At 37.0% G+C, this 16,561-nt stretch overlaps 1 protein-coding gene across 1 annotated transcript in view; it reads right to left on the bottom strand.

Annotated features, from left to right (window-relative positions):
• The window catches only part of VAV3 (vav guanine nucleotide exchange factor 3), a 352,818-nt gene that overhangs the window by 65,315 nt on the left and 270,942 nt on the right, over nt 1-16,561 (bottom strand). Inside the window, exon 20 of the mRNA XM_055339940.1 lies at nt 2,604-2,740. Coding sequence (XP_055195915.1) covers nt 2,604-2,740 — 137 coding nt within the window. The remainder of the gene's footprint in view (nt 1-2,603; nt 2,741-16,561) is intronic.

Genomic DNA, 16,561 nt, shown 5'->3' on the forward strand with positions numbered 1-16,561 from the left:
TACAATGTCCATATGCATGATCCTTAAAGTAACAAATTAACAAAATGGACTACATCAAAGTAAAAACTTCTGTTATATGTACAACATTATTAAGATAATAAAATGTCAGACAACAAGCTAGGAGAAAATAGAAATAATCTATTTATTTTTTAATTAATTTATTTTTTATTGGTGTTCAATTTGCCAACATACAGAATAACACCCAGGGCTCATTCCGCAAGGGGGCACCTGGGTGGCTCAGTCAGTTAAGTGTCTGACTCTTGATTTTGCCTCAAGTCATGATCTCAGGGTCCTGAGATAGAACCCTGCGTTGGGCTCTGTGCTCAGTGGAGAGTATGCTTGGGATTCCTTCCCTTTCCTTCTCCCTCTGGCCCTCCCCACCATTCACATGTGTGCCCTTTCTCCCTCTAAAATAAATAAAGAAAAATCTTAAAAAGAATTTGTACCCAAAATATATAAGGAACTCTCAAAACTCAAAATAATAAGAAAACATACAGCCCATAAAAGAATTTTGACAAAATTTTTCAATAAGCACTTCATCAGTGAAGGTGTATGGACGGTAAATAAGCACATGGTTCTACACCTGGTAGAAATTTAACAATAAAATGTTTTAGAAAAACAGTTTGGTAATCTCTCAAAAAGTTAAACATGTATCTATATATAATTTACCCATTCTCCTTTCAGTATTTACCTAAAAATGAAGCATATGTCCATGTAAAGACTTACATGTGAAAGTTCACAGAAGTTCATCTGTAATAGTCCCAAACTGGTAATAACCTAAAAGTCCATCTAACAAGCTAAACGATAAATTGTGTCATACCCATACACGGAATAATAATAAGCAACAACAAGAAAGAACTTCTTTCTTTTAGCATACTGTCCTCCAAGTTCTTTTACACTTTTGCAAACGGCAGGACTTCCTTCTTTTGGAAGTCTGAATACACACACACACACACACACACACACACACACACACACACACTCTCACACTTTCTTTATCCATTAGTCCACTGAAGGACATTACATTACTTCTGTGCCTTGCTTATAGTTATGTGACAAATCTAAAAGAGTCAAAGTCATAGAACTACAGAACAGAATGGTGGTTGCCAGGGGCTGGTGGAAGGGAGAAATGGGGCATATTAGTCCCAGGGTACAAAGCTCAAATTGTGCAAGATGAGGAAGTCCTAGCCACCTACCGTAGAGCACAGTCTGTATTTAATAATATTGTGTTATATACTTAAGAGCCTGCAAAGTGGCTAGATCTTAAATGTTATCACAAAAATAAGTAAGGAAGTAAGTAAGATGGGGGAAACTTTTGGAGATGAATGATAGGTTTATGGCATAAATTGTGGTGATGGCTTCAAGGATTTATACGTATCTCCAAGTCTGTCCAGCTGCATATGTTAAATGTATACAGCTTTTTGTGTGCCAATCACATAATCAGTAAAGTGGTTTTAAGAAAACAAGAACTATTTTACACAAAGCAACAAGGTTTAATCTCAAAATAACTATGTTGAGTAAAGAAGCCATGCAAAATCGCATATGTACTATATGATGAACTATATAAAATTCTGGACTGAAGAGTTCACAGAATTTCAGTCTGCCATCCTCTTCTGTTTTTGGAAAGGGTGAAGTCTGAGAGGGGTAATGTACTAAAGAAGAATAGTGAAGTTTGGAAAACTTCATTGGCCATGGCACTGCCTACAGTGTTTGGAGATAAATGTTCAGTCTAGGGGCACTCATCTCTAAGAAGATGGCAGACCATAAATACTTCTAAGCAAACAAAATAACTATCATTTTATATGTGTACACAATGGATTATCATCCAATAGTTCTTCCCTGCTCTCTCCACCCTGAACCAAATTTCACTTATGCACCAATCTTTCTGTTGAGCCCTTTCCATGTCCTTTTCCCTCAACACACAATAGATTTTTAACAAATTCTAACATTATGGGGAAATATTTCTAACATACACATGAAAATAAAGAATGCCTTAGTGAACAGCAATGTCTACCATCCAGCTTTATCAAATCTTAACCCCATGCCGTATCGCTCACCGTTAACACAATCCTTAAACCAAATACAGGCTTACTGGACAAGAGAGATTTCATCACTAGCAAACATCAACACACTCACTCACTTTTCACATTTTGTACATTTCATGAATAATGCCCACAGCAGCTCTGAGAACTTCAGGTATTTCTGTGGGTAGGCACAAATCAAATATGGCCAGAAATGGCCGTTGGCAAGCTAATTAGGTAATTCCCCTGAATGAACTGTTAATATGTTAAAGCAATGCAAATTAGATCATACCCACAGGCGCTAGGTTTGGAAAAAATGCTCTGGCAAAGTATGAATTTTTAATAAAAATGGTAATTATGGTTCACAGCACCGATCCTATTTTTCTTTAGTGTTCTAATGTTCACTACCACTTTGGCATTGGTAAGTATGGGAAGGCTAATAAGAAATCTTTTTCCCCCACCTCATTTAACCTTTCTCAAGATATGCAGTCAGTTTCTAAAGAAAGATCTTTATTCTCCTAGCAGTAATAAGTCATTCATCAAGTAAAAGAACAAACAAAACCACCATGATCTGGATAGTACCTGCCAAAACAGACTGTGTGCATCTCCTCTCAGAAGTTCAACTGTATCCCCTGCTTGGATATGCAATGCGGGTCCTTCGTGAAGACCTGGGGGCGGTGCTCCCGTATAGTTCTTAATGACCTGCATCTTTGGTAAACCTGGAAATAAGCACCACAACATTTAGAACTGAGAAAAGAATGACGTGTGAAGTCTGAATGTACTCTAAAATAAAAACAAGACCATTAATGTTAAAAAAAAGTTTTAATAGCACCAAGGCCAAGTAAACATTTGAAGTAACCACAATGGAATGCTTTTCAACCTTATTATTTGAGAAGGTAATGGAATAAGACACACATTTATCCCCTGATCCCTTACATACTTTTCCTCTTCCTCACCATCAATCTCTTTTTAGCTGAAAAAAATATTTCTTTCAACTGATGCCCGCTTCATAAAAAACATATCACGTACAGTTTAATGGAAAAGAATCAATTTTCTCATCAACTCCATCCTTTCTGCCTATTACTTTCCTCTTGGGCATTGGCTGATTTCATCACTAAGGAGGCTCACCCTTTCTGTGTATGTATCACATTGCCCAGTATAAGGCTCATATCTTAAGGTTATCTTTGTAATTCAAAAGCAAACAGGTGATGGATGTGTCACTGCAATACTTAAGACATTTATATGGAGAAATTCTTCAGGCTCAAATTTAGGCTTACAAAACAGACCCAATAAAGGGAACATGTCTAAGCCAATACCACCACCAACACTTTAAATACAGATCCACCCTTTTTCTTTGTATTTTGTAGAATGCGCAATGAAGGCCTCAGTTCAATATTTCGTTTTTGAGAACAGCTTCAATTGCACCCATGCCTAACTACACCACTACTGAACAACCTGACAGTCACCTTTTTACCCTCCTGTGAGAGAGAGCACTCATAAACATGGCATTCGGTGCACATTCAGGAACCCAAGCTATTGCTTATTACACTTCGAGACTTTTTATTCTAATAATTAACCACAGCGAAGCTGTAATTGGCTGGACCACAGAGTGGGAGCTGTGCCCCATAGAGTGGGAGCATGCATGATGGCCATTCAGTTCTAGATGTCCAAGTTACCTAGAAAATGTTGTCAAAGTTACACAGACCTCAATATTAACATGAAATGCGCCCGCAAACAATTTAATAGAATCCCCATAATCCTTTTCCAACCACCACCCCGGATGGGAGAAATCAAGTGTAGCTATAAATTAAGCAGAACTGAAAAGCTTCAATCAACTCTTATCAACTTTCAATCAGAAGGCAGGAGGACTGAGAACTGCTGGAATGGAATGGAATGAACTGGAGGAATGAGAACCCTCATTTATCTGCTATAACTGCTGAAGCATGTTACGAGTTGCTACATCTCCCCTTTGCTTCAGTTCCTGGGCCACAGAACCCCTGGAGGGATGACTTTCATCCCACATCTTTATTGGAGGGTTTCCCTACCAGGTGTTATAAGGTGGTGCCCTGACAGAAACAGCAGACTTTATTGTCTTTCCCAAAAACACTTGACAGAACTCTCCTCAGTCAAGTGTTTATCAGACTTGCTCTTAACACACTACATATGCCTTGAGTACAGAAAGAGCTCATTTTATGCTTCCTATCAAGTTGCTGTTTATTAGAAATGAAACCTAAATATTTCCTGCACACAACTGATGTAGAAGTTCAAAAATTGGAAGAGGATGCACCTAAGAGTTTTTTTTTAAGATTTTATTTGTTTATTCATGAGAGACAGAGAGAGAGAGCGAGAGAGAGAGAGAAAGGCAGAGGGAGAAGAGCCTGATGCAGGACTTGATCCTAGGACACTGGGATCATGACTTGAGCCAAAGGCAGATGCTCAACCACTGAGCCACCCAGGCGCCCGCCCTGAAGCAGAATTTTTTAAGTAGAGTCTGGTCTGCATGATAATTATTCTGTGTTGGGGGGCCAGAGTTGTGGTTAGTCTCAGTTTTATTGAGCATTTTTAGAGCAAGGAAAGCATTTCATTTAGGAGGGTCTCTTGATAATGTTGTTTTTATCTCAGTTTTAAAATAAAGGCTGAAGGCAAGAAACAAGAGTTTTTAAGCCTGAAATAACTGATGTGGCCTTAAATACTGGGACTAGGGAAATGCTTGGAAGGACTCTGGCCTTCCTTGTAGTTGTCTCTGTGGCCAAGACCCACAAGGACAAAACAAAGTAGTGCCAGATGGAAACAACAGTTCTGTTATTGCCAATATGACCAAGTTTAGCTCACTCTCAAGAAAAGATTGAAAATGCGTAAAGTATTTAGGGGAAAAAATTTATGACATTTCACTGACTAAATATAAATTAGGGATTAACATGTGGCATACCCAGGTAACAAAGGCGGCTGTGAAATGTAAAGCATGGAACAATGCTACCTTATTTATCTTTTCTGGTAGACTGGAATGCCCATTACACATAGCCTACTAAAATCATATTACATATTACATATACTGATACTCTGGTCAAGAAATGAGACCTCAGTAAGTCTTAAAACTTACTTAAAACTAAATAGTCTTTGAAATGCTAGACTTGGTTTTTATAATAGTCTTACTTATCACTAATTTTGTTTTCATTTACAGTATCTCATCTACTGTAACTTTCTTCTTGGTTATGAGTTTCATTTAGGAAGTTGATCTAGTAGCACACTAGCGTAGGGTGTGTTGCTGACCTCATTCCTAAAACAAGGTTGTGTGATCTTTGCCAAGAATTATGGTTGAGCCCAGGTAATAGCCAAAAGATATTGCTAGTAACTTGAATTCAGCCATAAGTGACTTTCAAAACGCAGCATTTATTTGATTCATATGTTTTTTTTTTGTTGTTGTTGTTGTTTTGTTTTTTGTTTTGTGAGATGAGTTAGGAGTTTATAATGGAATTTAGATTTTGTAGTCATTTGTTAGAATAATCTCTGGCTATTTTTTTCTGAGAGGTCAGCACTTCTCATTTCAGGACGATCTGTCATCTGGGCAACAGGGCTACAGAGATCAAAGAATAAAAGGGATAGAGCAAGGCCACTGTGACATGATGAATTCTGACACCTTGCTCCTTGCCTCTCCTCTGATGCTTGCCTATAATAGGAGTTCTAGAATACCGGTGTTACGGATGGTTTATATTCCTTCCTTTTATAAAAAAAAAAAAAAAAAAAAAAAAAAAAAAAGGATGCAGTAACATTGCTAAGAAGGTGAACACAATCTCATTAATGAATAGATAAAAATGCAATTAAAATAAGAAGAGAGAGTGGGTTAAACTTCATGTCAGCACTCAACCATCAATATAATTGTTAACACAATCTATTACCACAGCAGGCATCACACCTCATAAATGAGATCAAGAATGGAGAAGAAATTAGATTTACAGATACTCATATTTCAAATAGCCATTTAGTGTTGATTTAGTGCAGGTTTTCTTCTCTCCTTATGAAATATTCCTGACAGGCTTTAACCTCTCTTTAAAAATGTCCAGCACAGAACATTCACTACATGTCCTTATGACAACTCATTGCTGTGTATAGTATATTAACAAGCTATATCTAAAATTTACTACATAATCTCTGTGTAACTTCTGTCCATTGACCTGCCTCCTTCCATCTGGAGTTAGGCTGAAGGTGGCAAATCTCCCTTTTATTATGCTAGCCTTTCAACATTTGTTCAGGCTTAAAATCCCTAGTTACTCACATTTTCCTTTAGTTATACATACTTGAAGGAATTCTGAGATGCAAAACATTATAAATCTACAAAAGTAGATGATAGTTTCCCTCATTAATTCTGACCGATCAGAAATAAATAACCAAAAGTTATTCTGAAAGCTGATTTTAAAAATATAAATTCCATTATATTTATAAAATCACAACTCATCCCAGAAAGCTGCTTATTTCCTCTTGGGTAAACACAGACCCAACAGTAGTTTAGTTTCTTTCTGCTCAGAACAGTATTTATAATGGGTAGATTGGTATAGTTACAGGGCTGCTCATCAAAATCTGAAAATTTATCATGCAACTACCTTCAGATATTAAATGCAAAATAATCATATATAATTTCAACATACACAGTTAAGCAATGCAGGAAGTTCCCAAAACTTTATGTATTCAGTTATCTTTATCTAAAGGAATATAATTAAAATGGCTAAGACTAATTAGAGCTCCTGCCAAATGTTATTTTAGCTTGTTTTCATTCCCTACAACAAATGGTTTGCTGTACAGCTAACTATATCCTTGATATGTAACTTCTGGACAGTTTTTCCCTTTACCTCTTGTTCACACTAGTCATCATACTTGGTCTTAAAATAAGACAAGGTCCCCAAATCATCGTATGCATGAAGAATTAACAAACTGAAGAATCGGCAACATTAAAATTATGGTTATACTCCAGTAATAGACATTGAGTAATACTCCAGTTTAAAAAACTGAAGCCAATGTAATTACGAAGCATGCTAGAATTTTCCAGAACAATATGTAAATGAAAGGGGATCTGAAGAAAGATCTCCTTCCAAATTTGGAACCAATGCCACTAAGAATGATACATGCCACGAAATTTTTTTTAAATTATTTTTTAGGGATGCCTGGGGTGGCTCAATGGTTGAGCATCTGCCTTTGGCTCAGGTCATGATCCCAGGGTCCTGGGATCAAGTCCCACATCAGGGTCCCTGAGGGGAGCCTGCTTCTCCCTCTGCCTCTCTCTGTGTCTCTCATGAATAAATAAAATATTTTTAAAAATTATTTTTTAAAGTTAATTCTAAGCAGAATCCTATTTGAAAGTTTGCCAGATATAAACTAACTCACTGACAATTCTCACATAAACCCTCAAACTTCAATGACCATCCTACTGCACCATTATCAACCACCTGGCTTCTAAGAAGAGTGATGGTCACAATAATAGATTAGTGTTTATACACAATGCTGGTATCACTGCCCTAATGCCATGGGCTTCCCTGGGGCAATAACTTAGAAAAGAGTGCTATGTACTAGATAAATGGGTGGTCAGTAATGTGCGGGCCTTTCATCTCTGAGGCCTAATTTAAAATTTAAATGCAGCCACATTAAAAAATAATTAGTTCTACAAGATGTCAGAGAATGTAGCCCGTTTATCCCAGGGAGCTGATTACAAGCATTAACACATTCATTCATTCCTTCAATGTTGTGAGCACCCCAGAAGTTCTGGGCTTAGTGGTCTGACAACAGACCAAGGACGTGCTTCCTGCCCTCAAAGAGCCTACAGTCTACTGAATGGGCAAGTGAACTCAAGTTTAATACAAGCCGGCATGGGCTCTTGTCCAGTGGGAAAGTTTTCACAATATGTCTATTGATAAATCTTTCAGGGAATGTTTTTTGTTACATCTTCAATAGAACCCTGAAATATATTTTTTATGTTTCTGTAAGTTTTCTAGGTGTGATTTCCAAATTGTAGCCAGGTTTGGGAATCCCACTTTGTGGTACATGAGCAATTCACCATGACCAACAACCACGGGTGTCGAGCTAGCTTTTGAGAAAGCTACAGCGAAGCCAGTGCTGGCTGCACCTTGCCGGCTAATTCCTCTTTACATTAATGTCTGGGCTCTTGCTGATCTAAGTTTACTATCTAACCATTGCATCTGAAGACCAGGTGGAGCAGAATGAGCAGCTGGCAAGTTTGGGAGATAGGATGCTGGGCTTCCCCTGCCCACCACATCTCCTAGGGCTCTTTCCAAGTAAGCGGTGGACTTGCATTCACTTGGTCTTCACAGAGAAGGAAGAGGAGCCTCATAATGGAAACCATCTGTTCCAACAGAAACAGACAATTTGGTGGAAAACAAACTGGTCTAAGGAACTAACTGTTCACAAAGGGAACACTTTCCATCAATGATTTAAAAGTTTTCACCCAGAGAAGGCTCTTTCCTTTTATAAACAATGGTGAGTCAGATGAAGGAAATAGCATTGTCACTGCTCATATGAAAACAAGAATGAGAGTTACGCTCCCCCAACTTTATAAACACTGACTAGTCACTCTTTGGCACTATCTATAGGAGTATTAGTAAGTCAAGGGAGGAACATGTAACACCTTTTGTTAAGTTTCTCTCCATTTATTAAAAAGATTTTATAGGCTACCATATATAACCACTACAAAATGTCACATGTTATCTTAAAATCCATGCAGATATAAAATTCTGTTCCATCAAATATGTACATTTTAGTGAAAGGAAATGTTTCCCTAAAATCCCTAAATAAGATTACAGTGCTACGAGAATGTGCCATGTATTTGTCAGATCCCTCAAAAATGATGACTGCCTACGGATGTGAGGAGTCCAGTTGAAAAGCAGAGCCTGGGGATCCCTGGGTGGCACAGCGGTTTAGCGCCTGCCTTTGGCCCGGGGCGTGATCCTGGAGACCCGGGATCGAATCCCACGTCGGGCTCCCGGTGCATGGAGCCTGCTTCTCCCTCTGCCTATGTCTCTGCTTCTCTCTCTCTCTCTCTCTGTGTGACTATCATAAATAAATAAAAATTAAAAAAAAAAAAAAAGAAAAGCAGAGCCTGGGCTATCTGAACATCTTCTTTGAAAATAAAAAAAGAACACAATTACACAATTTCAAAGAAAGAACATCACCACCTATTCCAACCACCTCATCTTCTACCTTATAAAACTAAGATTCAAAGTGGTAAATAAAAACATCTGAGGTCAAACAGCAGGCTAGAGAGAGAACTATAACTAGAACCCTATACACTGATTGCTAGTTGAGTCCCCCTGGCTGCAGACTAGGCCATTCCCTGGAACCTGCAGGAACAGGACTGTGGCAGGGAAGAGGTCTCCTCTATGGACTGGTATTTTGGGGATCATGGGAATCCCTGCTGGGCATCCAGCATTCTCCCGGGGAGCAGAAAAGAGGAGACCAAGCTCCCCTTCAGGTGGTGAATGACTGTGAGCTCCCCAAGATTAGGTGGTTTCTAGGGGGGAGGTAAAAAGTCTTGCTGGTATATTCTAAGGACAGGGCCTCCTATCTCCTCAATGACAATGACAAAAGGCACTGTTCTCTCAGTGCCTGACATGTGTACATGCAGTTCCGGGGATCTATGGACAAGTAGCTACATGCAGTTTCTTCCTTCAGAAAGTTTTAATCACTTAAACCACATCATTCTGCTATTATGACAACACCTGAGTGAATGAGGGAGGATGATTAAACCAAAAGTTGCCATAAAACTGAATATGTGAGGAGGCTTGAAAGAACACAGTCCAAAGGGGCAGTCCTCAGCAGAAGGTGAGAAATAGGACAATCATATTTGCTTCTGCAGAACATGAAAGCAGGAGGCAGATCTATACATCGGCAGGGAACTATGGTTTCTGACTTCTGAGAAGAGGTGACTGGGATCACTAGTGTCCAGAACTGCTGGTCCTGAAAGAGTCCCAGAAAGCCTCCCATACTCCTCTCATTCATGGCAAGTACAGAGATCTGGAGTGATTACTGATAACATACCCTGCGCCATTTTCATACCCTTCTAGCAGAAACCCCTGGTCCCAAAGCAAAACGGCATGTTTTTTTCTTGAAACCACACTAACCCTTTAATAGTCCAGTCCTCAAGGATGATAAGAGATAAGATATAGTAAAAGCAAAAATATGATTAAGGTTTTTTTTTTTTTTACAATCAATAACCTGGTTTTCATTCTTCATTCAATGAGCTCATTCATTTATTCAACAAATACTTACAGATCTTCCATGTGCAGGTACTGGCCTAGGTACTGGGAATGTGGCTGTAAATAAGACAGACACGTTCCTCTCTCATAAAGTTTGTACTTTAGCAGAGACAACAGACAGCAAAACAAATGGACTGATGTGGTAATACCAGATGGACAAATTTATAAGGAATCATTTTTAAATAGGTACTAGATGAGAGAGTGACAAGGTTGTGTGTATGGCTCAAGGTGGGAGGTTTCTTTAGGAGAAGCAATCCTAAGACCCGAGGAGAAAGCAGTAATCATTTGGGAGGCGGAGGTGGGTATTTAACAGGCCAAAGCTGAACAAGAAACATGAAGACTGAAAGTGGAATGAGTTTGAAGCACCTGAAGGACAAAAAAATAGTGACACTGCATGAAAGCAATTAATGAAATTCAAAATTGATAGATGTAGTCTTCATGGTCTGCCTCTTTTCATATAAGTATCCTGTTGAATTTTTTGAGATTTATTGAGTACACCAAAAGTGCTCATTGACATGCTCCATTTTCCTGGGATATTCTTGTTGCTGTACACCCAGCTCACGCCACTCCCAAGAGGGGAATACTCCTCTTGTTCTTTAAGGCTCAAATACCACTCCTTCTGAGAAACCTACTACCATTCTCTGAAGTGTGGGTTATAAACAGATGCTCCCTTAGATGTCCATGCTCACTGCTCTAACACCGCTTATTGCATCAAAGTTATTTAGCTGATAGAAAGCATATATACTAGAGTAGCAGCATCTTTCTATGTACAGTTTTTGTAAAGTCTATGTATACTAGAGACTGTGACCACCTTGGTGGCAACAATTATGTTCTTTATCTCAATGAATTCTTTTGTAAAAAAGAAAGAAAAATGGTTACATATTCATCTTTCCCAAGAGCCACGCTTTCCAAACATGCATCACACACACTGGATCATACCTCCAAAATGGCTCTCTCATCAACCATTTCTTTCCATCTTTATTTCTACCTCTCAGTTCAAGCACTAGCTTTCAAATTGACCCAATCCACTCTTAGAATGCTTGATTATCCTTCACATAGCCACACGAATGACTTTTTAAAAATATAAATTATCTAATAGTATGCCTATATTTAAAACTCTTCCCACAGCACTGAGAATTAAATCTGAGCTCCTGGACTAAGCCTACCAGACCATCTATTTCTTGGCCCCTGATAATGTTCCAATCATCTTGTTCCAATCTCACATCAGCACACTGTTTTTCATCATAACCGGCCTTTTTGTAGTTGCTTAAACACTAAGCAAGTGGACATATTCAAGGCAGTCTAAATTATACACCCTAATTTGTAATTCATATAGTAATTTGTTTACCTTTTATGCCTCCTCTCCTTTTCTATATATTTGTACTAAGTCCACATAATAAACATTATCATAACCAAGTTTTGCTTTTAATAATAAAAAATATTCAGTTTTTGTTGGACAAACTACGACTTCATCACTAGTTTTGACTTCCTTTTAACTATAGTCATTTGTACTTCTATCTATAACTATCAATAGGCTACATATAATTGAAATTTTGCAGGAAATGAAATTTGTAATGTACAAAATTGTGAACTTATTTCTTAAAAGGCCTTAACGATTCTAAATAATTTATACTCATCCTAAATATTTTTTTAAGTTATGTAACTTGCATCATTTTGAGAAAAAATACTTTTTATTACTCTATGCTCAATTGTTTGACATAAAATAACACAAGTTCTAACACAGAAAATAGCATATACTTTCAAAACGGTGTGTTCTAGTCTGATCCTTGCATTCCCCTGCCCTTCTCTATTATTCTCTTTTGTCTCAACCTCCCTCCTTCTTCTGATACACCTGCTTGAGTGTGTGTGGGGGGTACACGTTTAGTTGTATTCCCAAAAGATTCAGATGTGTCCAGATATGGTTTATTGGTTTGTAAGTTAAAATGAAGAGCATATGCAATTGGTATTACTGACTGGCCAAGTTTCAGAGAAAGCAAGTCTCTGGAGCATCATTTCAATATGACTTTTTTTTTTTTTTTTTTTTTTGAGGCCAGGGAGACCTTAGGTCAGAGACCAACAATCAACAAATCTACATAAAAATGCACATAGATCGCACAATCTCATCCTTCTTATAAACATTCTTTTATAATAAACTTCTGAAATAGGACAACAGAAATGTAGAAGAGTCATATCCTCTTTATAAAATGGTACTATATGGAAATAATTAACTTGGAAGAATGTCCAATCTGCTAAGTCTTAATAAACTTGTACAGGCCCACTTTCAAACATGATCCACAGCCATCACAATAGCTGGCAGGTGGTTCTGAGGTTTAGTCTCTCTCCTGTTGTTTACCTTGATTTGTTTTTTCCTCCTTAAACTTTTGCTGAAATGAAAAAGTAGTTCAAGTCAGATACCACTTAGTTACGATCCTATAAGTTTATATGTGACCAGACAGAGTATATAAAGGTATCAGTTTGAAATAAAGTTAATGAATAACTATGACTTAAAACCAGTGATATTTCATAGGAGGAGGCTGGCTGTGTATCTTCATTTGAATGTAGTAAAATTTAAGTTTATATTCCTTTTCACTGGGGCCAAAGATCAACAACCAACATATTTCCGTTAGAATATACACACACTGAAAACACAATCCCCTTCTCAGGAACATTCCTTCCTAACACTATTTATGGTAAAGATGGGAATGACAACAGAAACCACTCTATGTTGTGTATTCTTTTGAAATAACAGTGTTCTGACAATGGAAACAATGCACACTAGCGTGACTGGTGACTCTATCAAAGAAAGCTCTTAGGATAATTTAGTCAAACATTTTCATTTACATATGAAACTATGTATATTTCCCACAAATCCACCACACCAAACTATCACCTAGTAAGGGTGTAATCCTGCATTGACTAGGAAAGATAAGGGATGGTTATGGAAAGGTTATACATGAGTGTGTCAGATCTTAATGATAAATCACTACCTTTCCCCATTGAAGCTGGGAAAGAATCAGATTCAAAATATTCCAATGGAAATGCTAGTAAACAACAGATCTTTCAAATTATTATAGGAAGTTAAGAGATTTCATTTCAAAACCTCTACAACCTTGGGATTATCATGCTGTGAGCATATATTTTATCTCCTTCCTATAAATTGATAGGGAATACTAAAAACCTAAGATATTGGCCTATAAGCTTTTGTCCTTTATCATCTTTAAGATATTAGGAAATGTAGGTAGAATATACTGACTCTAGGGACTGAGTGTGTGTGTGTGTGTGTGTGTGTGTGTGTGTATACTTTGCCCTTTCAAATATTCATTTTTTTTTCTTTCTCCTATCAATTCAGAACTATTCTCTGCCTGGTTCTTCCCACTCCCATCGCACCCCCCACCCCATTCTTACTTTCCTTAAAGTTAGTCTCTTTTTGAATTTTTAGCTTCCTTTTTTTTTTTTTTAACAAAAAGCTTCTTTCATCAACCTAAGGTATTAGAATTATGTTACGGTTTCAACTTGCTCAAGTTTAGCATAATAAGCTATTTAAATGGTTAGACATAGATTTGCTTCCAATCATTTGAAAAATAATAAAATGAAATGGAACCCACATCCTAAGGATATAATAAAAAATATAAGAGTAGTAATTATTAAAATGTAGAATGTGAACTACAAAGAAAACTACAAATGTTAAAATACTAAGAAATTGTGCCAAGAAGTTATGAATCATGTAGAAGGCAGTCACACTGGTTAAAAAAGGATGATGCGCAGAAAACATACTAAAATAGAACTTTTAGTTCTACCTTCCTTCTCAATCTACCAGTGACAACACAAAGTTCACATGCAATTACAAGTTTACTAAAACACCTGAATATACACATATAATCTGCTAATAGGACACTTAATTCTCAAACCAAACCACTGATTTCTCACTAACTTTATACACCATGAAAAATGGCTGACCCTAAAAATGACCTCCTCCTGAGTTCCTGGGCAGAGTCTGATCATTTCACTTGTGTTTATCACTCCTTAAGACAAAATCCTCCAGACAATGAACAAAATTTCTCTTTCCTTGCCATTATCTCAGTGTTCATCTTGTCATAGAAGTGTGACATGTCCTCAGTTGAACCACAGGAACTGACTACTGGTGAGTGTTTTTGAGGTACAAAAGGCAATTTTCTGTGGGTGAACCTAATATGAGCCAAAATAATTATTTCAAAATACATGCACTGAGTACCTAAAATTATAGAGCAAAGAGGTCTGATTGAGCTCAACTATTGCAAAAAGCAGGTATAAACCTATGAAGAAAAGAAATATGTATATGGGCATTGGTTCTCTGGAGCAACATTAATCAGTAATTCTGTTCAATAAACTCAATAAACATTTATTGAGCCTCCATTTCCATCTCCCTGGGAGCTATAACTCTTTTGAAAAACCTAGTTATCGTATTTGCTTTCAGGTTCCAACAGTAAGGATATCCTAGTTTGCCCTTTGAAGCTAGGGAGTAGAATTTGTGACAAGAGAGTTCCTATTTTTTTTCTGTAAAAATCTTTTATCTCTATGTAGAAAAATATATTTTATTCATTACAAAATCCCAAAGTAATTTTTTTTTCTTTAGAGTAGACACTGTCTAAATCATTCATCTTTGTTTTATTGATCCAAGCACAGTGCTTGGCATGAGTTAAACATGTGTATGTGTGTGTGTATAAATAAAATATATTTTGAAATATATATATTTGGAGTATATATAATTCCATATGTATGGAATATTATTGAGCCATCAAAAAAACATGAAATCTGACCATTTGCAACAATGTGGATGGAAGTAAAGTCTATTATGCTAAGTAAAATAAGTCAGTTGGAGAAAGACAAATACCATATGATCTCACTCATATGGAATTTAAGAAAGAAAATAGATGAACATATGGGAAGGGGCAGAAGAAAAAAGGAGAGGGAAACAAACCATAAACAATTCTTAAAGAATAAATTGAGGGTTGATGGAGAGAGGTAGATGGGGGATGGGCTACATACATGGGTGATGGGTATTAAAGAGGCACTTGTGAGGAGAGCACTGTATGTTGTATATAAGTGATGAGTCACTGAATTCTACTCCATAAATCAATATTATCCTGTATGTTAGCTAAGAAAATTTAAATAAAAATAAATATGTTAAAAATAATATTGCTAATTATCTTCAAGGATTTAACAATTTATGATCTTTGTTCCTAAAAGCACTTTGATTTAACCACTAAGAAATATCTTATGGCAATAACTTCTGCTTTTTAGTCATCAAGGTTAATTAAACATCCAAGAGGTCATAGTAAACACAAAGTTAAAAAAATCCAGTGTCCATGTAAGCAACAGAAATAGTACATTATAACAAATTCTAAGACTTCTGTAGGGGCTATTCCCTCAAACAGATAAACTCATAAACTACTTCTGGTATACCAGATATATCAAGCTTTCCATTGTCCTTCAAATTGCTTTCTCTTTTCCTGTCTGTTAAACAGAAAGATCCTTATAGAATGTACTTCTGTTTTAATAACATTTTATCAAGACCAAATATCATGATTTTTGCACAACACTGAGAAAATAAGTTTGAAAATGTTTTGAAATACTTTCCTATGAATACATTATTCTGGAGTCTATGGATGTTTAAAACATATTCATCTAGAAGTTTGGTTGGTTCCTTAACTTATTGTGCATTGTTTCATTTAGTCATGAAATATGAGAACTATTAGGGATGTAATAATGAGTAAGAAATAAGGTCCCTTCCCATAAAGCACTCAGCATCTTGTAGGGACAGAGAAGGATGCATACACTTTTACACGGTTGCTGTGGTAGTGACAGACATGTTGCTATGGAAGTGCTCAGCAGAAGCACCTAAACCAGGAAGCTCCAAGAAGACTTCAGGGAGAAACAGACTCTCTAAACTTAAGCTGAAGTATAAGTAGGCATCAGTCAGACATAGGATTATATATAAATCTCTCCATATTTGAAAAGGCACAAATATTTGTGCTTGAATGTGCTTGTCCAAAGTTCTTCAGCAGGACTCTGCAATCCACCTAGATGAGTAAAGACAGATTGACTCAAACATAGGCAGAAGATGGTCTCACAAGTTGGACCATGGAAATTAAGCTGATTAGTCAAGGGAGCAAACACAGGAGGGGATTGATGAATAAAAAGGTATCAGAGGGGTCAAGGAGCAGGAGGCTTCTAAGATTGGGGTGAGAGAATTAAATACTTGAATTTAATGTTTCAGAAATGGAATAATTCTGAGTGGGGATG

Source organism: Nyctereutes procyonoides, unplaced genomic scaffold, assembly GCF_905146905.1.
Source record: "Nyctereutes procyonoides isolate TBG_1078 unplaced genomic scaffold, NYPRO_anot_genome, whole genome shotgun sequence".
Taxonomy (NCBI): Eukaryota; Metazoa; Chordata; class Mammalia; order Carnivora; family Canidae; genus Nyctereutes; species Nyctereutes procyonoides.